At 33.9% G+C, this 24,849-nt stretch overlaps 1 protein-coding gene across 3 annotated transcripts in view; it reads right to left on the reverse strand.

Moving 5' to 3' along the window:
• LOC107029016 (mediator of RNA polymerase II transcription subunit 34) overlaps nt 1-24,849 on the reverse strand; it is a 39,490-nt gene that overhangs the window by 595 nt on the left and 14,046 nt on the right. For 2 of the 3 annotated variants that reach the window (XM_015230297.2, XM_015230300.2), the window contains exons 5-19: nt 21,150-21,254; nt 20,945-21,073; nt 20,737-20,859; nt 19,103-19,191; nt 15,389-15,425; nt 15,279-15,312; nt 12,865-12,917; nt 12,721-12,798; nt 12,577-12,642; nt 10,573-10,639; nt 10,427-10,480; nt 6,402-6,509; nt 3,175-3,239; nt 1,372-1,450; nt 652-869 (exon numbers count right to left, since the gene is read on the reverse strand). In XM_015230297.2, coding sequence (XP_015085783.1) covers nt 652-869; nt 1,372-1,450; nt 3,175-3,239; nt 6,402-6,509; nt 10,427-10,480; nt 10,573-10,639; nt 12,577-12,642; nt 12,721-12,798; nt 12,865-12,917; nt 15,279-15,312; nt 15,389-15,425; nt 19,103-19,191; nt 20,737-20,859; nt 20,945-21,073; nt 21,150-21,254 — 1,305 coding nt within the window. The remainder of the gene's footprint in view (nt 1-651; nt 870-1,371; nt 1,451-3,174; nt 3,240-6,401; nt 6,510-10,426; nt 10,481-10,572; nt 10,640-12,576; nt 12,643-12,720; nt 12,799-12,864; nt 12,918-15,278; nt 15,313-15,388; nt 15,426-19,102; nt 19,192-20,736; nt 20,860-20,944; nt 21,074-21,149; nt 21,255-24,849) is intronic. The other variant, XM_015230298.2, reaches the window with a different exon arrangement.

A 24,849-nucleotide genomic window follows, 5' to 3' on the forward strand; every position in this document is an offset into this window, starting at 1 on the left:
CCTCAGATAATACCATTGAAAAATATGAACTCTCTATGTCGACTTAACAGTCTTACTTCCCTTCTTTGGCCATAGTCAAAAACTGTCCATTTCTCCAAAGAGTAAGAAATTTCCTATTTTGACACTCCACTTATCATCAGATGCGAAGACTCACTTTTATGTTATCTGTCTCAATGAATGTCTACTTGATTTGGCAGTATTATTACAGCAAGAGTTGGGGAAAATTATGGAAGCGGCCATTGCTTTCTTTCTTGATTTTTTAGAATAAAGATAAAAGTAATCATTTCATGAGAGAGGTAAAAGCAGGGTCCAGCCTCCTTACCCCACAAAGGTAAGGGTAAGGTCTGCATACATCCTACCCTCCCCAGACCCCACTTGTGAGATTACACCAGGTATTGTTGTTGTTGTTTAAAAGTAAAAGCTGGGTTCAGAATTTTAGTGGATAACAGTACCAGTCACTAGATTTTCCTTTTAGCAAAGTAGATATTACTTTGACATGGATGGAAAGGAATACCAGACTATTGGAGTAAAATAAGTTCAAATTCCTCTTTTCTGAAGATTTTATAAACTATAGTCAGATGACAAGTAATGAAACACCAAAAGTTAGAAGTTAAAACATTAAACTCTGTAAGCAAAGCAGTAGGAATACACCTCTTCAATTGATTTTGGTTTCTGTGCACTCAAGGTACTGATTTGTTGTGTAGATAATACAGAATGAGGGAATATTCCCCCATGGATGGATGCGAGTTCCTTTCGCAACTCTTCAAGCTTATCATTCAATCCTGTTGATCTTTCTCGTTTGGATGATTTCATACTGCTTGAGGTCTTTGTCTGTCTAGTTGACAACTCAACCTTCATAATTTTATTACCTGAAGGTTAACCAGAAAAAGAAGTTAGATAACTATAGGACTCTATGATGACTTGAAGCCCTTTCTTTTCTTTGATTTGTATGTAACAGAGATGATAAATAGCTGGCTTAGCCAAAAAATTTGTTCCTGGGCTTGATTTATAGCATTCTTTCAAGCCAAGCTCAAACTCAGCTTGAATACTAAATGAGGCGAAAACTTTGCTGGAAAACATTTTTGAAACTACTATGCTAAAAACTTGACAAACTAAACTGGCAGAAAATCAATAGAATTTTTCAGAATTCTCACAACTAAGAGAATCCCTTAGTAATAAGAAAATATCAAATAGAGCGTTTCTTCATTCTTTTCTCACGCTAATAACAGAAAGGAATGATCAAGGCTGAAACATTCCCAAAAGCTCTTTCCTCTTTCTTCTCTACACTATCCAATACAAAATTCTCCTAACGCTAATAAAAGAAGATTGAGTTGCTGCATATTTGTGTATCTGAAAGAGAAGGGTACTTGCCTTGCAATACTTGCTTTGCCAGAGGTCCTACTGTGACATATGCATTTGTTGCATAGGCTGTATGCTGAAATTCTTCTTTCTACAGGGAAGGAAAAGGCACAAAGATGTTAGTTCAATGCTCAGAAAAAGGTAAAGAAGATAAGTCACTTTTCATATCCATTATTTTGCTGTCTTGTTTCTTCTGTACAGGACAAAAGGGGGGAAAATAAAATTTGAGGAAAAGGATTTTCATCTTATATGCTTAGTAGTCTGTACTTTTGGTCATAATGCAAATTCTACTTTCCCTTTAATCTATAATAAACAAAAAGGAAATCCTAAAGTTAGCTTCTTCAACACCCTTGCCCGAAATCTTGGATCACACCTTAATACTTGAAAATTTGTTTCCCTCAAAACTTAAATTTGTACTCAGAAAAAATGGAGCTTTTTGAGGTGGCAGCTAAATAGATACTACTAAACCAGACAAATATATATAGCAACATCAGAAATATTGCTGGTTAGCTAATTTGAGTAATGCCTTAGCTTCCTCTGGACAGAGACTGCATTTGTGTCAATTAATGTGCACATGCAACACAGAAGCACTAATAACAATGTATCAGAAAGCAAAAGTGAAGGCATTATTGGTTTCCTAGCCATGAAGCAAGTTGTATTTCTCAAGGAATGAAAGAGAACTCCTTTTAGGATTATTTTTCTCAGTACTTTTTTGTGACAACAGAGAAATAGCCAAGGTCCAGTTAGGGTATTGTTAGGATGGACCTTCCCTTTACCCTTCCCCATTTAAATATCAAGCTTCTTTTCTCAGTATTTTAAATATACAAGTATGGCTAAGACTATAAGATTATAGAAAAACGAATACCAAAGAAAATAACTTTTGATAGACAGAAAACAAAGCAGCAAAGACTGACAAGACAATTTCATCAACTAGAAAATATCTAGGCACCAGTGATTGGTATCGACCGTATCGTCAATGAAGTAGCCACAGTAAAAAGCTGGATATAGATGGCATATGCACAGAGAAGGAAATTTTACAGAGATTTTTTTTTTGTATAATTGCAAAGACCGGACCCTAAAAAAAACAAAAAGCAAATGCCACATGAAAAGTACTGTTCACTGGACTTCCGTCCTGTTGCCAAATGTATCTGCAGAAAGAATATAGGGGTACTTTCTCTCAAGGTCACAGTTCTCTAAAATAAGCAGATTTTGGGAGCAAGGACCACAGGAAAAAAGATAAAAGGATAGTGACCGGAGAAGCTTATATTACTCTCATTTCTTCCTAAATTTTAACAGCATCATATTAAAAAAATTCTAATAGTGGTTGCCATGCTTGATAAAAAAGTGCATTCAAAGTAAGCCCACATAGAAAACTGGAGTTGGAAAAGAAAATATAGGAAGTCAGATTCCAGTATTGTGCCCCACTCTCTGTTTCTCGGCAACAAACTTTTCTGATAAGAAAAATAAAGACTAAAAATTTGCAGGTTATGGACACGAGTACAGTAAGCTATGGAACAACAAACTTGAGATTTAAATAACAAGCAGTCCTAGTGCAGTTTTAGTATATAAAACAGGAATCATCGAACTCTGATTCCGTGATGCAGAACAGATTATATCACATCTTTATCTGCAAGTTACCACACCTACTAGTTTTGATAAAAACAATGTTGACAATGTTGAATTTCAACCTACGTGTTTTCCATCCTTGATAAGCTAGCTATGTTCCAGGGAATCAAATTTTACATTTGTTGCTGGCGGTCAAATTCCTATTCTAATATGTTTATAAAGAAAATAGTATTTGAAAAGAGTCCATACAAGAACATGATCCAAAACAAGCTTGATGACAAGTTGCTCCAATTCATCTTTTTTCAGATCAGGACCTGAGTATACCAAGAAGAATGCATTATCTGTTTTGTGTCCATTACACCTAAATTGCAAGCAAAATAAGAGAATGGTAGCAGAGTGATAATGAATAATGAATTTGAAAAGAATCTGCTCAGTTAGACTGACATTAAGCTCTCAATATAAAAATTGAACAAGACGATAAATGAAGGGGGAATACAGTCCTGCTAAGACCATCTCCAACCTTACTCTATTTTACTCTCCTTTCTCTATAATTGGAGAGTAAAATAGAGAATGCCCTCTCCAAACACTCTCTATACCCTCTACTCTCCAATTACAAAGAATTGAATAGTGGTTCTCTTGAATTTGGAGAACTACTATTCATACTCTCTATTTCACTTTTTCAATATTACATTATTATTTCTATTTTTTTGTAATTAACGTATTATTTTCCATGAAGGCTATTAAATAAATTTCTAATATTTTTAAATTTAATAAATTATTTAAAAATATATAATTTCATATATACTAGTTTCATTCCAAATTAATAATATATTAAATATTTTTATAAATTTTTATTACTTTAAGTGATATAATTTGATATATTATTTATTTTCACCATGAAAAGTGAACAAAATTAAAAATGATAAGATGAAAATTTTAATTTAAAAATACAATACATAACATTATAATTTAAATACAAGATAACAATACAATGCAATACACAACAACAATAATTTTAAAAATCACAACAAGAATTTAGTAATCCGGTTGATTGTTTCCATATTTAACAATTTTTCGGGAAAAAAATTAGTGTATGATCCAGAGAAGTTGTGGTTGAGATTGCGCAGTTGTACTTGTTGTTTTCTTTTTTCAGTTATTCGTAGTTGTTCTTTAGAAATTTAAAATAAAATATAATTTTATACTAAATAAACAATATGAAAAAAAATTATATTACATGAAATTATATAGAGTGTTTATTTGGATAAAAGAAAGAAAGGATTTATATTATGAAAGAAGAAAATAAAAATTAAATCATATATATATATAAAAGAAAACATTAGGTCCGCCTACGTGGCACCACCACAAATCAGAATTCCCTTTTAAATTTATTTATTTCCAAAACTAGCCTTCCCTTTCAAGAAAAATTATGACTTTTATGAAGAGTTGCGATTTTAATGAAGATATGTGACTTTTATGAAAAGTTGTGACTTTTATGAATAGTTACGACTTCTATGAAGAGTTGTGACTTTTATGAAAAGTTGTGACTTTTATGAAGAGTTGCAACTTTTACGAAGAGTTGCAACTTTTATATCAAAAGTTGTAACTTTTCTGAAAAGTTATGACTTTTATGAAGAGTTGCGACTTTTATGAGAGGTTGTGACCTTTCCAAATGGTTGCAACTTTTCTAAAGAGTTGTGACCTTTCCGATAAGGCACAATAAATATTTATTCACACTACCCTCTATTATCTATAAATAGAGGGATTTGCTGCCACTATTATTTGAAGGTTTTTTCCATTGCATAGTTGAATTCAATTACATTGATTAAGCTTCTTATGAAGTTTGTTTCATTCCTAAAAGTTTTCATCCTCCTATTTCATGGAGCTTATCTTTACTATAAGTCGTAGTGATCCATGTAAGTATGACAACTCTTTTTGCTATTTTGGTGACATTTTTCTTTTAACTTTGTTAAAAGTTACACAGAAGTTGATTGAAAATTGATCTTCTCTTTTGTCCCTTCTACAGGTTTCTTCGTATAAACAAAGAAAATTGATTCCGATTGCAATGTCACGTTACTACTCTTGCACCTCNTCATATATATATATAAAAGAAAACATTAGGTCCGCCTACGTGGCACCACCACAAATCAGAATTCCCTTTTAAATTTATTTATTTCCAAAACTAGCCTTCCCTTTCAAGAAAAATTATGACTTTTATGAAGAGTTGCGATTTTAATGAAGATATGTGACTTTTATGAAAAGTTGTGACTTTTATGAATAGTTACGACTTCTATGAAGAGTTGTGACTTTTATGAAAAGTTGTGACTTTTATGAAGAGTTGCAACTTTTACGAAGAGTTGCAACTTTTATATCAAAAGTTGTAACTTTTCTGAAAAGTTATGACTTTTATGAAGAGTTGCGACTTTTATGAGAGGTTGTGACCTTTCCAAATGGTTGCAACTTTTCTAAAGAGTTGTGACCTTTCCGATAAGGCACAATAAATATTTATTCACACTACCCTCTATTATCTATAAATAGAGGGATTTGCTGCCACTATTATTTGAAGGTTTTTTCCATTGCATAGTTGAATTCAATTACATTGATTAAGCTTCTTATGAAGTTTGTTTCATTCCTAAAAGTTTTCATCCTCCTATTTCATGGAGCTTATCTTTACTATAAGTCGTAGTGATCCATGTAAGTATGACAACTCTTTTTGCTATTTTGGTGACATTTTTCTTTTAACTTTGTTAAAAGTTACACAGAAGTTGATTGAAAATTGATCTTCTCTTTTGTCCCTTCTACAGGTTTCTTCGTATAAACAAAGAAAATTGATTCCGATTGCAATGTCACGTTACTACTCTTGCACCTCTAATTCCACAACTCATAACGTTGTTGAAATGGTTGAATGTATTACATTTGGTTTTTTAGTAAACAAAACTTTTCTTTCTGCCACTATTGTAGTTTTCTTTTGCTATAGAGGAATCGAATTGAAATACATTAATTAAACTTCTAATGAACCTTTTTCATTCCTCATTTTCCATGAAACTTAATCATTTACTGTAGGTCATATTACCGAATAATCATATGTAAGTTTAATAAAATGTCCAATCTCGTGCGAAGCACGAATAATTTACCTAGTAGAAATAGTAATATAATATTGAGGAGAGAAGAAGATTCTTTTTTAGAGAATAAAATGGAGAATTGGGCTAGAGTTGATTGCCTGAAAAATAAAGAACTTTATATTTGGAGAGTAAAATAGAGGATAAGGTTGGAGATACCCAAATGGGAGAACACAATCTAACTTTGGGGACAACAGACAGAAGCTATATCCATGTAGAAGCTACTTTTAGCAGACATTTCCCCTTTTAACTTAAAAGATTGATTTAACTGACTCTGCTTTTGCTCAAGACTCTGTTTTGGACTTCCTTTTCTCTAGGAAATGCATATTTTTCGCAACACCATGATTGTGTGAATCTTACCAAGGTTCTTCTGCTTAACCTTTAGTTTTTCCACCAATTGCAACATTGTAACCCTTTGATCATTCTCTTGTATATCTTTCAGCATAGACACAATGAGTTTTGCATGGCCTGCACACAAATATAGCATAAGGAGAAAGGTAATTACCAAGGGGAAACAAGATTAAGTTCCAAACATCTCATTGTAGATATGAAAAATCTTGAAAGGATGATATCTTTTTAAGTGCGGTACATAGCAATCATGACAATGATAATTGTGCCCAACTAAAGGAGAGAGAGAGAGAGATGGAGCTAAGAAATCTACTACCATGATTTCTAACGCTGCAACTAGTTGTCAACGAATTTGAGTATCCAAAGCAACACTAAGTCAATTAGAGGAGTAGATATTCATAAACCACTAATTTTTTGATAAGGATGCCCATAATCATCGGGTGACTTTATATCTTACACTATCCTACAAGCAACCTAACTTTTCGGTTCAAACATGAAATCTCTTTACAAGTGATGAGGCTCCAGTAACTCAAATAGGAGTAGACTTGGGACAGCTGACTCAATGAGCTAGGAATCAAGAGAGAAAATTGCAAAGTAGACTACGGATGGATCATATGTTGCTTGGGCTCTTTGAAAATGTCATTGGGTGCGTCTTGGATCCTCCAAAAGTAGTGCAATTGGAGGATTCGACACGGGTACAACTGCATTTTTGGACAGTCCGAGCAACATAGGATGAATCAATAAGCTTGATTATTAGTGATAGCGAAGTTTAAAATAATAATATTGAGCTAAGAAGAGAATAACTAGAATTAGCCCTATTAGAAAGATTGGAGAACTAAATGAGTACTAGACAATTAACCGGCTTATCAAGGTTTAGCTCTGATACCATATCAAAATTTGAGCATCCAGCCACGTAAGACAAGGATTGAAGTAGCCAAAAATCTTTATAAACCACTTCAGATTCCCTTAATCAATGTGAGATTTATCACTAACACTAGTATATCATCTATATGCCCATCGATCCATCTTACTTGGACTGTTACATGAAAAAATTATTTCTCAATCAAAAGTAAGAATTTGAAGTTGTGTACTTCTAATGTGAATATGGGGGCAGTCATCCCCATTCCTACGGGGTTCTACACTAGTCCAGTGACACACCAACCATGCTCTTTCTCTTTCTCCTATCATAAAGTGCCCCTCCCCCTAAATCCCTGTCCCCTTGAATTAAACCTTTCTCTTTCCATTTCAAGAGAAAAAAAGAGAATGATGCAGTGTCGTGTCGTCCTTGTTTTTTTCTTTTGGGAGAAAGGTTACATAAACTAATACTAGCACATAGGCTGTGCTGAAGCCACATCTACAAGTAAAAAAAGGTGCCTTGTTCTTTGACTCTATCTTACAAGGAGTCTATGATGTCAAGCAGAGGTGCTGTATCTTCTAAAAGGCTTTCTCTACAAAAATACAGTTCATCTTAATTTATACGGACTGAGGTGTAGCACTCTTCAAAATTCTTCTACAGAAGTGTCATCCTTGTCTGTCTACTACAGAATTCAGACTTAGATAAGAAGCCAACCTAACTCCTTTGTGTAAACAAGAAAAAGCTTCCTTAGCTCAAATTTTTGCGTAATATTATATTGGTCCAGGTAAGGGTCTAGAAAAATAACAAACAAAAGAGAAGCAAAATATATACATCTTCAAGTAAAATTATACATTTCATGAGCTTGTGTCTTACTCAGTAAAGCTACTCTTTTGGAAACCATTCAGATGTCATTGCTCATCTATGATCAATGGTATTTTGCTATGTAATCTTGTGTTCTGCAGATATGCTACAGTATACTCCTGTTTCAATTTGTTGGTTTGATTTTGACTTTACACAGGGTTTAAGAAAATAAAGTAAACTTTTGAATCTTGTGGTCTTAAACTAAAGATATATTTAATGTACAAAATTCCTTTCAATCTTGTGGTCTTAAACATACCATGTGGGATTTAGAACTAAGGAATTGCCAAAACAGGGAAGAGGCATTCTTCTTTCTTTTTTCTTTTGATAATGGTAACTTTACTTCTATATATCCACAGGTATACTACAACCAAGGTGTAGTACCCCTTCAAAAGTATTAAAACTTACAACTTGTAATTCAGTTCTGTGCCTTACAAAAAGTTAAAAACATCACAAATATCTACTATTTGAGCTAGTAGTTTTTGCTCACACCAAAAATAATAAAGGCATAAACAATTCATTTAAGATTCTGAATCTTGTTTTGAGTCCCCTTAAAGCACCTTTTGTTCCTCTCAATCCAAATTGACCACCAAATACATGCTGGGACGATCTTCCATTTTTCTTTCTTCTTACACACATTACCATCCACATTCCAGCATCTTAGAACGTCTGCAATGCTTCCAGGTTTCACCCAACTAATCCCTTTCCAATTGATTAACATCCTCCAAAGCTGGTCTCTCCATTTGCAGTGCAAAAAAAGATGATTGATTGTCTCAGCTTGTTCCCCACATAAAAAACAGCCAGCAGTTAGTTGGTGACCCCTTTTGTTCAGGTTATCATGAGTTAACACTGCTTCTTTGGCCAGAAGCCAGATGAAACAGTTAACTTTGTAGGGAATTTTTGGTTTCCATATCATCTTCCAAGGCCAATCTCTTTCCTTCACCACTTCTACATTTAGCTCCCTGTATGCAGATTTGACAGAAAAAATTCCCTTACTGTTTCTGTTCCATTCTAGTCTGTCCACTTCGTCAGTCAGATTGTTGAAACTTGCTACTGAGTTATATAATTCTGTTATCCTCCCAATCTCCCAATCATTCAGATATCTCCTTAGATATAGATTCCATCCTTGTCCAGTCCACATCATGGCAACTGTGGCTTCTTGTTGCTGGCTTAGAGTGTATAGCTCCGGATGTTGTTGTTTCATTGTTCAAAGCCCTGCCCACTTGTCGTGCCAAAAGAGGTTTTTTGCCCATTTCCTATTTTCACCTTAGTTCTGATTTGTATCTTTGGCCAAAGATTCCTAATAGCTCTCCAGACTGAACATCCATAGGGTGTTATGACATTCTTAGTCATCCAATTATCTTCCATACCATACTTTGCAAGAATGGCTTCTTTCCACAACATTACTTTTTCAGTAGAAAATTTCCACAACCATTTCATCATCAACCATTCTTCTTGAGACAAACTAAAAAGGAAAGTAAGACAAAGAAATTGAAATGGAGGGAGTATTATTCATTTTTCTCTGTTTAGATTGGAAAGGAAATGGAACAGTAGGAAAACTTAAACCCATCTTTCTTCTCATTCAACTGAATAGTTGGACCCAAAAGAAAACTATATTCTTCTACATTATTGCTTTCCGCTTTATATTTGTAAATCAAACAAGAGAAAGAAAACATTTTCCCTTTTCTTTTCTTCCTTTCTATGCTTTCAAACAAGTGCTTTCTCTCTTTCTGTTGATAATTCTTACACAGAGAAGTTACTTCACATTTTAGTGCACTTAAGGAACATCAGATTCTGTGATAGTAACAGAATAGGCGAAGCATTGACAATGAAATACAATTAAATGAAACTAATGGATATTTCATATCTAGATGTTTAAACTAGCGAGATGACAAGAGGCTGTTACAGTGAGATATTAATTAATTGTATTTCCCCTTTCTCCAGTACTCCCTCCCTCCACCCCACACTCACGTACTTAAATAAAAAAACAGAAGAGGAAAATGATGCAATGGTAAAGTGACGACATAATAACCAAACAACAATATAAGAAAAACTCACCTAGTTCACCAATTGAAGCGCAACTTATACATTTCACTATTAGGATAACCATTAATTATGTTAGAGACTGTAAAAGGAGAGCATCTGTTACTGCTCATACATATCAGCAATTTACTATCAGAGCCAAAGAATCATGGTTGGAAACTAAAACTATCATAACTAGCGAAGACTGCAAAAGACAGACTATACAGGTAAACCCATGCTTTTAGACAACTCGTAGACATAATAGAAGATTGGTACAAATACAAAAGTCAAAACAACATACTCGAGACATCCAGCTCTTCCACCTCATTTGAAAAGGCACAGTTGTCACACATTCCTGAGCAAGATGAAGGTCAAGTGAAGTTGTGGAGCTCTTCTCGCTATTGTGACAAATTAACATCAGTATCCAACTTAAGAAGTTAACCATACCATTGCATTCTTGTAAAGGCTCAGCAAAGTGTCGGAAGAAAGCACTTCGACGGCACTCTCTTTTAGACTGCAACAAAAGATATTTATACCTCAAGCTTATTGTTAACAATTAATGTTTACATATGAACTCTAGTAGAAATTGAGTTCCCTTTAACTTGGGGAACTGATTCTTAATTAACAAAACGATAAAACTGATATGCGTGTTATACCACTGTTACTTACTGGTTAAATAATGTATGTACAACCACATATTAAGCAATCAAGAAACATCATGCCTACTTTACATGTATGGATAACCATCATAACATCTCAGCGAGCTCTCTTGCATTTGAAAAATCTAACAAGTCAGCAACTGTATTTGAACTATTTGATTACAGCTTAAAAAAGATGTATTCAGGAGCCAGGTACTTTAAGAGCATCTCACATTAATATGGTATGCAAGTACATTGTAAGAGCTAAAGAACTGGCAGGAAAATCTTCTCATTCATTTACGAAGTTAGTGCTTATCCTGTGCTGTACTTATAGTCACTTGGAACAGCAATTTGTTCATCAAATTTTAAACATTTATTGTTCTCAGTTTGACTGTATGATATAAACAAAATCACCTCAATATTACCTCAATATGGTGTGTTTTTCATTTTCTAATTATGACACCAAGTTCTATTGGTTAATCATTGTAGGAGATCAATAAATAATTGGCACAAAGGAGGCCTGTCCATTCATAGTAGCAGCAAAAAAGGAAGAGACTGCATCGACTATACAAGCTTATATCCTCTTGAGAAGCGCAGAATTCTCAGTATGGTATTTTCATAAGATGACAAAAGAATTAAGCTAAAAGCGCAGCTGGAAATAGCAGGCAGCATTACCTCTTTCAAAATATTGTTTGACAGGACATAGCTACTGTAATTACTAAATGCACAAAAAGCACTATGTGATTTAGGAACTATTTGGAGGTGTCATATTAGCCTTGGGTGATCACAAGTTACAAAAAGCAGTATAAATAGGAAAATTCATAGATTAAAAGAACTGGTTAATCGGGTAATTCTATTATAATGGGAATTTTCACATGAAATGAGCAAGAATGATACAGGATTGTGTCTAGAAGTCTTTCTGAAACAGAGAACAGGTAATTAAGTTTTGTTGCGTGAAATTTTACTGTCAAATTCTTCAAGTATTATTTTAGGAGCAAACACTACAGAAACTAAAGGAGTACAAGAGAAGGCATACAAGATGTTTACCATCTGAACTGTCTGTGTCGATGCGGATATGGTGAGGGTTTTAGATGATTATATGATATGGTAAGGTGACGTTCAAACGTTATTAAGAAATTAGATTACTTTTACCCTTCCATACCAGCAAAATCTTCTGTCTATTTGGACATTTCTACAGTGCAATTTGATAGTTGATAATATTATGATTCTCAATTTGGATAATGTTTTAAGCAGGAACAAGCTGTTTTTACATCCCTAGAGTGAAATCTCTTACTAATGGATTTTTTTACATAGCAAACAAATAAGATAAATAAACTTCATATGATTCTCACGGAACCAGAATGGCATCTATATAGAGAACACAACCACTAATATGAAAAATATATCAACAGCGAACCTTGTACTAAATGTACTACAATAGTTCTTGTTTTAGGTATCCGTCATTATTTATTATTGTTTTAATACTCTATCCAAGTATGTTGTTTATCGTGTTTCGATTATTGTACTACTTTGTTGTTGTTGTTGCTCCCTCTGGTAAAATTTACACTGTTTCCTTGTGACTAGCTATATTTTCTTCTTTGTATCTGGAATAGCTGCATTTGAGCCAAGGGTCTTCCAGAGCTAGCCTCTCTACCTCCACAAGGTAGTGGTAAGGTTGGCATAAATTCTACCCGCCCCAGATTCCACTTGTAGAATTTCACTGGGTATGTTGTTGTATTTCAACAGCCAACCATATCCTACCCAAGTCAAATAGGTAAAGGAAACATCAAAATGAAGAGTTGAGGAGCCATACCTGACAATATCGTACTATGTCATATAGATTTTTTAGTCCAGAATTCTCATAGAAGACCATAGAACTCTGCCCAAAAATCACAACAGCCATCAATTACATCATCTTGCCCTAAAACGTTAACATCATCAGTCTAATTTTTTTTACCTGCCTAGGAGCATCAGCAGGTCTAAAGAAAAGAACGCATTCAGAAGGAAGTCCATCCCTTCCAGCTCGGCCACTTTCCTGTGGAAAGGCAGTTAGACAGAGAAGCCTATATTGTGTGAAATGAGTAGGGGTAGGAATTAGGACCTGGTAGTAAGTCTCCATTGACTTGCTCAAGCTGTGATGGACGACAAATCTGACTATGAATAAGGAGTGAGTTTATCACATCAGCAGACAATATCGCTAAGAAATAACAAATTAATTGAATGAACAAGATTTACTATTATGTTTTTGATTGTTAAAGGTTACTTCATTGAAAATCCAGCAACCAGGAAGGAAATTGATGTCTATTTCGAAAAAAAAAAAGGAAGGAAATTGATGTCTAATAGACATGTACACTTCAGATTCCACTAGAAAGAAGTTTAGGTATAATATTGTTTCATATGTTAAGAAGCTTACAAATATTAGGGGACTACTTGAAAAGAATTCCTCTCATTTCTTGAAAGATGAGAATTGAGAACTAGGTGAAAAAAGGAGACAGATTCCCACCTGTGGTCCAGCAATCTTTTGGGTAAGCTGTTGAAAAAGGGAAGGCCCATTTCCAATAGATTCTGAATGTCTTAAATGAGTAAGAATTTTGTGCATTTTTTAAACGAACTTCTTGATAAGATCTAATAAGAAAACAGACTAACAAATGACATTGGTTTTCCATCTCTACTGTGTGACAGGAACCAAGAAAGAAGTTTGACCTGTCAGAAACAAGTTCGTCAATGTTGACCTATGCTCATTTTATTGATGATGAGCCTATTGCAAATACACAGTAACCTTTATCCAAAAAAAAACATGGTTGCCCAATGAATCGTAAATTTTTGAATTTTCTCACATGAAGCTATTTGAACAATAGTTGTCCTAGTTAAGAGTCTACACTGCATTCCGCTACCAACGCAGGTAGAAAGATAGACAGCAACTAGCTTTGCTACATCATCAGCTCTCTTTCTTATTCTTTTTTTAATTTTTGTGCACTTAACAATTTTAACGGATGTTCTCCAAGGGATGATAGTCAGCTTTTAACAGCATTAAATTTTCTTAGTCCTGCTACCAGATGTGTTCATCACCTATTTTCCCCATTATTTTTTAAACAACCCACCTAATTTCCCCATAATAACTGGTTTTAACTAAATATCCCACCCTATTAATCCAACCCCATATCCTACTTTATCGGTTGCCATTGTCGTCGATGCTGCTTCTTCCCACCTCACATCCACGATCTAGTCCAACATTATACCCTTCCCTAACTGCAGCTGCTCTGTCATTGTTCTAGTTGGTCGTCAGGGATAAATACCACATGTCCATCCCTACTTCCGCCTTCCTCCTTCACATATCTGAGAGGGGCTGATTTCCAGATTGTTGGAAGGATATCTTTTTGTTGTTGCTTTTAGATATTATTCAACTTTCACTAATTTCACTTGCTTTTACCCTTTACTCTTATTCTGCTTGCAATCCACTCACTTTTGATTTTACTGTTTTTTAAAAAAAGAAAAGTTCACTCCGTTTTGGTTGAAAAAAAATCCTAAAGATCCGACAAACAAAGTAAAGATTCCTAATACAACATTTGGAATAGCATAGTATTGGACGAATCATAAGGATACATTTTCATCAATTGTTTTAGAAAAAATAAGACTTCCATTATTATCAATTTTAGTGAACAAAGTTTTTTCTTACAGACCTTTTTTAATTTTTTACCCCATAGAGATATTGAATAGAATGTTTTTTTTGTTAATATTTGTGTGTCAACTAGTTGCTGTCTTGCTGAAGAATATAGGTATTTCTTTAGTGCTATATGTTTTCCTTTTTCTTACTTTTTCTGGTTTGAAATTATTTTGCTACTAATTTTTTTATGTTTCTCAATGTATCTTGATTAGGAAAAGAAACATTGGCTCAGAAGAAAAAAGAAAAATTTGATGATGATAGAGTATGGTTAAGAAATCAATAGATAGCGATTTTTTTGCATACACGAAAAGATAGAATCTTAATGCCTAAGATATTGGAACTCAGAATTTAATCACGTCGCATGTCAGACAATAGACTAGATGGATTCTTTTTCGATATATAATAACTAGATTATAATTACGACAATGAAAACCACATACCCGAGAAAAGTTTATTCTCTGACTCTCCATCAATATCATCCAATCTAGAGGGATAAATTCTTCACATATCATGTTGTTTTATCAAATAAACCTTTTGTTTATAGAGCGAGATCCACAAACTTGCTTAAAGAAACTAATGCTAAACTAACCTTTCTTAAACACTGAGGGGTGGGGGCAGGGAGGAATAATATCTTCACTAATGTATGTGTTTATATGATTAGACATGTCAAAAGGATATAACAGGTATAATCTACCTTGTTAATTCTCATGCCAAATGATGTATGAATTTATATGATAAGACATGTCAAAAGGATATAACCAGGTAACTTACTAACCATCGGGCTTGTAAATTCCCATACTAAATGATGTATGAATTTATATGGTAAGAGAAGTCAAAAGTAACTTACTAACCATCTGGCTTGTTAATACCCATACCAAATGCCACCTGACAAAGAATAACACTTCCAAATATGATAATTGCCATAAAAAAGTAAGAAGTCGGGGCACTTCATGATACATACTGTCCCCACAATGACTTGCAGCTTTCCATTACTCCACCTATGACATCGAACATAAGTTACTTGTTGAATTAGAATAAGATTTTACAATTAAAAAAATGATACCATGAATATAACCATACAGATACAATAATAAAAATAAATCACAATTTGGCAGCTCATACGCTGTAGATAATATCATTTCTTAAGGTGTGTTTTATAATATTACATATTTTTGATGAATAATAATTTCGGAAAACTATTTGTTAGATCATTTCAAGAAATTAGCTGGGTTCAAAGGTAGGAAATACCTTATGGTAATAGCAGAAGCATGGGCAAGGGTTGATGTCTCAGTGATGATTTTCTGTACTAAGGGGCTGTGTTATTTGAAATAAACGCAGAAGGTCGGGACGGAGCATGAGATGATGTCTCGGTGATAATTCTGAATATTAAGAGTAACAGTAGTGTTTATTTAAAATATGTGAAATAGAGTAACAATTGTGATATTTATAAGGGAAAATGACTTAAAACCATCATTAAGGTGAAATATTTTCCCATAAATATTCTCAATGATACAAGGCATCACACGAAGAAAATGATCTCATCAAGCAAAACATTATAAACCAAACTAGAGAAAATGATCAAAATACTCCTTAATGTATCAAAATGGTCCTTAATGATCAAAATGGTCCTTAATGTATGGGGATGGATGATTTTGGTCCTTGATATATGACACCTAATAGAAAGAGTAATATATGGTAAAATTTGACAATTTTGGTCCTTAAGCCCTAAAACAAATGTGTCTCCACGAAAACTGTTAAAATTAACGCTGAGCTACATACCTGCTACTCTTCTCTATCAAAACACATAACCACTATCAACGGCAGAAGTCAAAAGCATCTGGACGCTATTCTATCTTCTTTTATTCCAAACTTTATAGCCTAAGAGCCTGTTTGGATGGACTTTTAGTTTATGATTTATAAGCCGAAAGTTATAAGTTAAGATTTCTAACTTATGACATTGGGCCAATTTTTTTATTTTGGCTTTAAATAAGTGTTTAAAAGCACCTTTATCCTAAGTTGCTCGGACTCGGGTGCAAGTATCCGAGACGGATGCGAATCCGAGAGTCGGACTCGACAAAATTTAAATTTTAAGATTCGGGGGTGCGAATCCGATTATGGATACGGGTGTGGGGATTCGGCTAATTTTTTTCAATATTATAAAATATAGTTATAATAATAATAATAATAATAATAATAATAATAATAATAATAATAATAATAATAATAATAAATATCTTGTAAACATATACTTTAAAGCATATCAATTATAGATATACAAATTTAAAAACATAAATTAATTATAACTTGTTATTAATTAATTTTAAAAAAATATAATTCTTTTTATTTATTATAAAAAAAACTGATCATATATATATATATATATCCTAACTTTAATTGGACACTACAATTCATTAAGATACTGTGTGTTGTCCTTTCTTCTTCCAAAAAAGCCTTTTCTTTTCCCAAGAAATCTTTAGCATGGTATGTTCCTTTTCAAGAAAAAAAGTTCTCTCTTATTTTTCATGAAAAAGACTTTAAAACTCTTTGTTTTGTCCATGGAGCTTCGCCTCCTCTATGTTCAGGTACAAAAAAAGTTGTCTGCTCTCTTTCTCTATTTGTAAGCTTTGCCTCTTCACTGTTCTTTTCCATACAAACTTCATCGGAGAAAAGTCGTCAACTTTCCCCGGCCATGAAATCGATGTCTTCTTCTCCATTTTTTCTCTCGGCTCGGTCAAAGTATCCGGACCAGACTGACCGAATCCGACACGCACCCCGCACCCGCACCCGCACCAGAGTCGCGTCGAGACGGGTTTGGCTGGAAAAATGAAGAGTCCGCGCAACATAGCCTTTATCATACCGAAACACTACAAAAGTATTTAAAGCTAAAAATTCAAAATTAAGTCAATCCAAACAGGCTCTAAATTATCGCCCACCACCATATCTAATCTCAATTCTCACCTTTGTTTGTCGTAGCTTCCTCTTCAGAACTCCTAACAAATAGTAATTTCTGATCCTTCTCTATGGAGGAATCCTGATAGTATACCTGAAAATAATCCTTCTACTTGCTCATAGCAAAGCCTAAATATCAGGAAAAGAAACTGGAAAGTATACTTTACGTCTTTACCACAAAACACTCTGACAACCAACTCTCGAGCCAAATAAACTATGGAAGGCACACAGCACATTATATAAAATTTCACCTTGGTCAATACTATAAAGACACAGAACTTGGTGAGAAAGAACGGGCACACTTCAATGGTGAACAAGATACAAACACGTAAGCGGCCTTTTGCGATCTTGGATATGGAGGATGCACTTATAGATGCAAGGAAAAGTAACATGTAGATTAGATATCTATTAGCATGAGAACATGCCCAAAAGATAACTTTAAGAAGGAAGTTTTTCAATAAAAAGAGCAAATTATATTATCATAATCACCAACTATAGTAAATAATTAACCAAAATTTGGATGCGAAGAGGATTCTTATTCAAGTGGAAGGCTATGAGACCACTTCTACATGTGATATTTGCTAAGAAAAAATGCCCCTCCGATTCGACTCAACCTAAAAGTTAGCTCATGAGGTAAGCATTCCCACGAACAACCCATTTTCTTAATCTTTGTGGAACATTCTAACCTCCATTTCTTCACATGCCTAGGGATGGATATCTAGAGTCCTGATAGTATATCACGAGGGCCCAAAATTTGGTAAATCAAAATAGGGGATGGGTCTCACTTTGAAATGATGTTATGAATATTAACCTCTTGGCCTAGTCCAACCCAAAAACAAGCTCATAAGGTGAGGATCGTCCAACAACATATAAGGAGAATCCCTCAGGGAATGTGTGACATTCAAATGAAATAACGATGGCTCAAAACCATATAAGGAGTCAACAACCTAATCCCTCAATTGATACGGACAATGGGTAAACCAAAAATATGAATTAACACGACTCTGATACCACATTAAGAAAATAGACTTCGGATTCAACCTCAAACAGTAGCAGGTGAGCATTGTCCTAGATCATATAATGAGACAACATCTCATTCCCTCAACCAATGTAAGATACTTAACTGCTAAAGTATGTGAATGCTTAAACTGTTAGAAAGGGTACAATTTTATTCTACTTAATTATATCTTCAATAAACATCACATGCTAACCTAATTCTTCTTTATGGGTCATGCACGTGAAAATTCTTTGTGGTAATGAGTGGTGGTGAGACTCGAATCCAAGACCTCTGCGAGCTCTACGACCGTACTTCAATGTGTGACCATCTCATCTTAAAAGCTTAAGCTACTAAAGAAGATATACTGTTCCTTATTTAATTTGTCTTTCTAAGGAGAACTGGCTTGGGAGTGCTAGTTTACATTAAAATTCTCCTGATATATTTGGCTTATTTCCTTTTAGTGCACCCATAGAGTTCCTTTATTTAAGAAGAATGAGTGTCATTCATAGAAAATTATATTGTTTTAGAAGGTTTTCTTCTTTTGTTATACGGGAGATTTTTCCCTCACAATAATAAAATTTACCACTTCATATAAAAAAGGCAAACAAGATCACTATAAAGGCAAACAAGACACATGTTTGCAAAGACAATATTCATAAACAATTACAGCGAAAGGAAGTTGTATATATAGTTTGAACAGACAGAAATATCAAAAGAAAATTTTCATACCTTAGATGAACTCTCTCACGAGCATTCACATCCATATCCGCATGATAGTGATCAGCCGAAATTCCCCTTTCACGTAATTCTTGAGCAACCTACATTTTGTCATCAAATAAGAAGGTGAAAAAAAAAGTTTGAGATGTAACAATAACAACAAAACTGAATTGGAAGTCAAAACACCAAAATGCGAATATGATGTGGGTCAGAATAAGTTATAACAAGGAACAAAAGAATTACATGCTATTTACCTACTACCCTATAACGTTATTATATTGTTCATTACTGACCAAAATTGCCATGGGACAAGACTAGATTATTGTTAACCGCCATGTACAGTATATGTTGTCAAAGCTAATAGATAAAAACACACTTCTGGAAGGATAAACATTAGTAAACATTGCTGTATTCTCATCTTGCAGTGAAACTAGACTAACTACTCCGTTTTAAGAAACTCTCTCTCTCTCTCTATCACACACATTCACACAATTGTGGAAGGCAATGTCATAAACTAATTTTGTTTTCTGTGAGAGCTGCCAGTCCAAACAAAAAGATAATGAGCTCGGAATGTTCCGGGGTTCCGGCGTTAATACTCTAGACAATAGACCATATCTGAACCACTTATGCACCACAATGTTTTACTAATGTTTATCACAATGTTTTACCAAGTGAAAGTAGAATAACAGAACATTCCCAGATTAGCCACATTATATCTACCATAATTATCTATCTAAATGCAATGAGAATGAACCTTGTTGCTCTTTATTGCACTACGGTTGAAACTATGAATAATTTGATTTTCTATCATTAAGCTCCAAAACTAGAGAAAACTTAAGCCCATATTTTTCTTCTGATGGACGTGGTGTCCGTGGTGCCAAAAAGAAGAGAACCTACACCAAAATATGGTTCTCAACAAAAGAGATACAATCCTCTATACAATTAAGGACCTCACAAGCATACTAAAAAGAAATTAGAGATAAAATACTACATTACAATTTTACAAAATCTTGTTCCACCCCTTCAAAAGCACTCCCATGTCATCCAAAACTTTTTATAGTTGTATTAGAAAGCGTCTTAGAGATAATCAATTAGATATTCCTACCAAACTAAATAGGCCTATAATCCCTTAAAACTCATCACTCTTTTCCTTCTTTAGCACAATGGTAGCAAATGAATCATTAACACTTCTCTCAAACTCGCTGTTTCTTGGAATTCTGCAATAGTCTCCAACAACTCACCTGTACCTATCCTCCAACATTTTTAGAGAAAAGCTTAAGTGAATCCATCTAGCCCCCGAGCTTTGTCTGTTGCGCAACTCCCCACTACTTCCCTCACCTCTTCACCTCCATCCAACATATTTATTTAACAATTGATCACATATCACAGTTGGCCGACCTAGTACATGGTAGAAATGATAAGACTTTTCACAGGGTGGTAATATGCTATAAATTAGTTCATCTAAGCAATATCCAGATCTCAAGAATTCTGTCAGATACCCGAGCAGTGAACTTCTAGCACAGAATGCTCTGTAAACATCCAATCAAGAACCATTAGACATATGTTCCCAAGTGCAGTTAAGACCATATTTAAAGAAAAAATTAGCACAGGAGATAGTCTTACACGACAGAGCTAGTGCAATGTACCTGTTCACACTCCTTCCTGGAAAAGCAATAAACTATCCCAGATTCATTATTTGGATATGATGATTGAATATATTCAGCAATTTCATCAACCACTGTCTTTGCTATAGATGACTTCTCACGTACCTGCAAAATGGATCAAATAGTTTGAAACATAAGATGACCACCGCAGCAAATGTTATAATTTTAATTTACTTTAGTACAGCTATACCATGTAATAAAGGTTGGGTCTGTTCACTGAACTAACAAACTTAACACATCTTGGAATGTGAAGCATCTCCATCAGATCATCCTGTACTTTCTTTGTTGCAGTTGCCTGGAAAAAAGCATCCAAGTCCAGCTGCTATTCAGAAATTATTTATTGATGAATTAAACAAAGCACACTAGTTCTCTTCAAGCTATGAGTTGATACATACTGTTAGAGCGACCATGGGAACATTAGGAAACTGAGTCTTTAATATACCAAGATTCTTGTAATCTGGACGGAAATCATGGCCCCACTGGCTACAGCAATGTGCCTCCTGCAAGCAATTTGACCGAAGTAATTGGCATAAGTTAACATGTAGTTCCAAGCAATGGCATATCTCTTCACTACTACTGCTGCTAAAAATTACATTCAGTCAGTTTGGGAATAATTCCCTATTAAAGAACAAAACAATTGTATACATGAAATAGAGTTGCTCATTATCTTTCAATCATAAAAAGTTTTATTTTGCAGCTAAAAACAGCTTTCTATTATAGCTATTTATGAAACCATAAGATTTGCAACAGTTCTGCAAGACTCAAGTCATTAGGATATGGAATGTGAAACTAAAACAGTATTAGGTAGTTATATTTTGATTGGTGAAGTTGAAAATACTACTGATGTATGTCACTGCAAAGATAATGCTAAACAAAGGTACATCCTCAAAATTCAGGTAATCAAACCAAGGTAAGTTTCGTATGTCTAATTCTCATGCATGGCATTGATCAATCATCACTTGTATTTGAGGTTAATGGAGTTCTAGGAAGACCTACTAATTTAGTAGAAGAACAAGAAATTAAAATTAAGATATTTAGAAGTAAACTTAAGAAGTATAGGGTTGTGTTTCTCATGAGGTGATATTTACAATATTGATGCATGCATACATCATACACCCAAGATGTTATATAGAAAGTTGATTGTTTGCATTTTCCAACTCTGAATATATAAAGAGCCCGTTTTCATTGGCTTAAAAAAGTAGTTTCTAAGTCAAAAACAAAAAGTCAAACAGAAATGACTTTTAAGTCAAAAAAAAAAAAGTAGGTGGAGACCTATTTTTGGTTTTTGACTTATTTTAAGTCATTTTAAACCTATTCTAAGTCATTTTTGACCTTGTCAAACACTTCCTAAATTGTTGCAAGTTATTTTTGACTTATTTTCAATTATTTTTTACAATTGTTAAACACTTTCAGAAGTCAAAAACTAACTCAAAAGTAAGTTTGACCAATTTTTTAAGTCAATCCAAACACCCTCTAATTATGGAAATATGACTATTTCTCCAACTTCATGATTTTAGCATTTTAACTATATCTATTTAAGAAAAGTAATTAATATACACCTACTACCCCTATTTAGGAAAAGTAATTAATAGTTACCTACTACATCTATTTAGGAAAAATAATTAATAAATACCTTAAAACCCAGATTGTGCAATTAGTTTATTTCTCGATTTGGTCAAATTATCTCAGTCAACTTTAGTTATTTAATTATATGGTCCTATTGGGCATCTATATATATAAGTCAAACACTCTTATTCTATGAAACCTACATTCAAAATAAAGTGAATGCTCAAGGAAAAATATATTTGCAAGATAGAGCAAATGGCTGAGGAGAAGGAAATGATGAACCTCTTCCACCAACTTATTGGGGGGAAAAGCATCAATGAATTTGATGCTAGAGAAACTCGAAGTTTGTTAAATCTATTTGATATTCTGCAAACTAAACTTGATGAAAGGAAGAAACAACTGAATAAACATGCAGATGAGAAAGTTGCAACTGAAACTAATGCGAGTGACAACAATGACAATGGGGGTGAAGAGAATGGTGCACATCCTTAGGATGTTGATTGAGCATTTAGTACTTTTATTTTTTTTTCAATCGATGTTTTGTCATGTTGTCTTTTAATATTGCTTCCCTAGTTATAAGTTTGTTGCTCATTGTTCATCTATTTATGTTATTGTTCTCATTTCAATGATGTATGAAGGATTTTCTAATTAAGTCCAACCATCATAGTTATTATGTATCCTTTAGCTTTTCATACAAAAAACCAGTTATATGTGGTATGTTCCAATTTTGCGCTGACCACCATGCAAAAGGTACACCGCTATAGTTAGTGTTTGTTTGGATTAACTTATTTTCAGGTGATTTTGACTTTTAAGTAGTTTTTCAATTTTGGAGGTGTTGGAAGGATATAAAGTGCTTTTAAGCACCCACTTTTAGGCCAAAAAAGTTCTAAAATGAGGCAAAACTAGGGTACCGTCTACTTATGACTTTTAAGTTTTGACTTATAAGTTGCTTTCTATTAGCCATCCAAACAGCCCCTTAGTATGATTTATATAAAGTAAAGGCATAACAAATCCATTAATCAAGGCGAAACCCATCGATGGTCACCTAAAGTTGTCAGCATCTCACTTAGACACCTCAACTAGACTTTGTTCATTTTAGACACCTCATGTCGGGTCCTACTGTGTCACTTTGACACCTTTTTTACAATCAACAAAAATATTAAGGAGAGTTTAACGCACTCTCCGATGATGTGTCGTCTAAGTAAAGAATTAAAATATAGACATGTGGTATCATAAATAAGAGAATTATTAAAAGATATATTATGAATAACTATTTAATTAATAACTTTTAAAAATTACTTGTTAATGATTAAAAAATATTAAAAGAAATCAGAACACCTCTTTTTTCTCACCATCTACATCTATCCTCCTTCTCTGAACACCATAACCATCTTCTTCAAATTTAACATCATCAATACCACTATCTCTTCCTCCAAATCCAACTAGACATGAACCAATCTTATCATATAGCAAGAGAACTCTCCGTACAAAAATCCATACAAAAATAACCCGTTAGAAACTAATGGATATTTCTCACTTTCTCCGACTTGGCTCCCCTAATGGATATGATGGGCGGACAGGCTCCCTCAATGGAGACGATGGGCGGCCAACCTCTGGCTTAGCAAAATCAACCCTTGACCGTCCAGATAAAGAAACTCAAAACCCCATTACAGAGCATAATAAAACCCCTTTTAATGCCTTCAATGGAGCTCAATCCCCTTCCTTCAAATCAAACTATCATAATCATCAAATTTAACATTAATTTGGATCACAAGCTTTTACTCAAAACCTAGCTACCATAATCACTATCACCATCCCTTTCTTTAAATCTACCATTTCTTATTTTTCTTCGACCATCTCCATAGCTTCATAGACCAACAAAAAAGAAAAGCCAAAAGCTTTAGGAAACGAAAAGCTAGGATTTCAAACTTAAAGATTGGGCTAAAAGCTTATGTGCCACAATTGAAGCCGAAGATTAAAAAACAACAAGCTTGAATCAAGTTTCTATATCATCAAATTCAAAGTTATACAAAAAAATATGAGAATAACTAAGATGCCTTTTATATTTCAAAACTATATTGCAAATTATTGAGGCTACATATTGTTGAATAACATGTGTATGATACTTTCTTCATCTTACCATTTATAACCCACTGTTTTATTTTTTTTTTCAAAAAAATCATGTGCTACATTCTGAAATGACAATGGAGAGGAAGGTTGAATATATGGTGGTGGATGGTAAAGGGAGTGTGGGAAAGAGAGAGAAGGAAGAAGGAATAAAAAAACAATAAATTGCAAAAATTAAGCTTTTTACGAACTTAAAATGTGTGCAATACACACACCATGCCAAGTGAGCTAAAATTGTCAAAATGACGCAACGAAACCTAACATGAGGTGTCTAAATATGAAAAAAGCCCACTTGAGGTGTCTAAGTGAAAAATGGTGTCATTTTAAGGTGGCCACCGATAGGTTCCGCTATTAATTAATGAAGTGAGTTGAGAGTCATGAGCTCTCGAGTTAAAACCCTAG

This window comes from Solanum pennellii, chromosome 8 (assembly GCF_001406875.1).
Source record: "Solanum pennellii chromosome 8, SPENNV200".
Lineage (NCBI taxonomy): Eukaryota > Viridiplantae > Streptophyta > Magnoliopsida > Solanales > Solanaceae > Solanum > Solanum pennellii.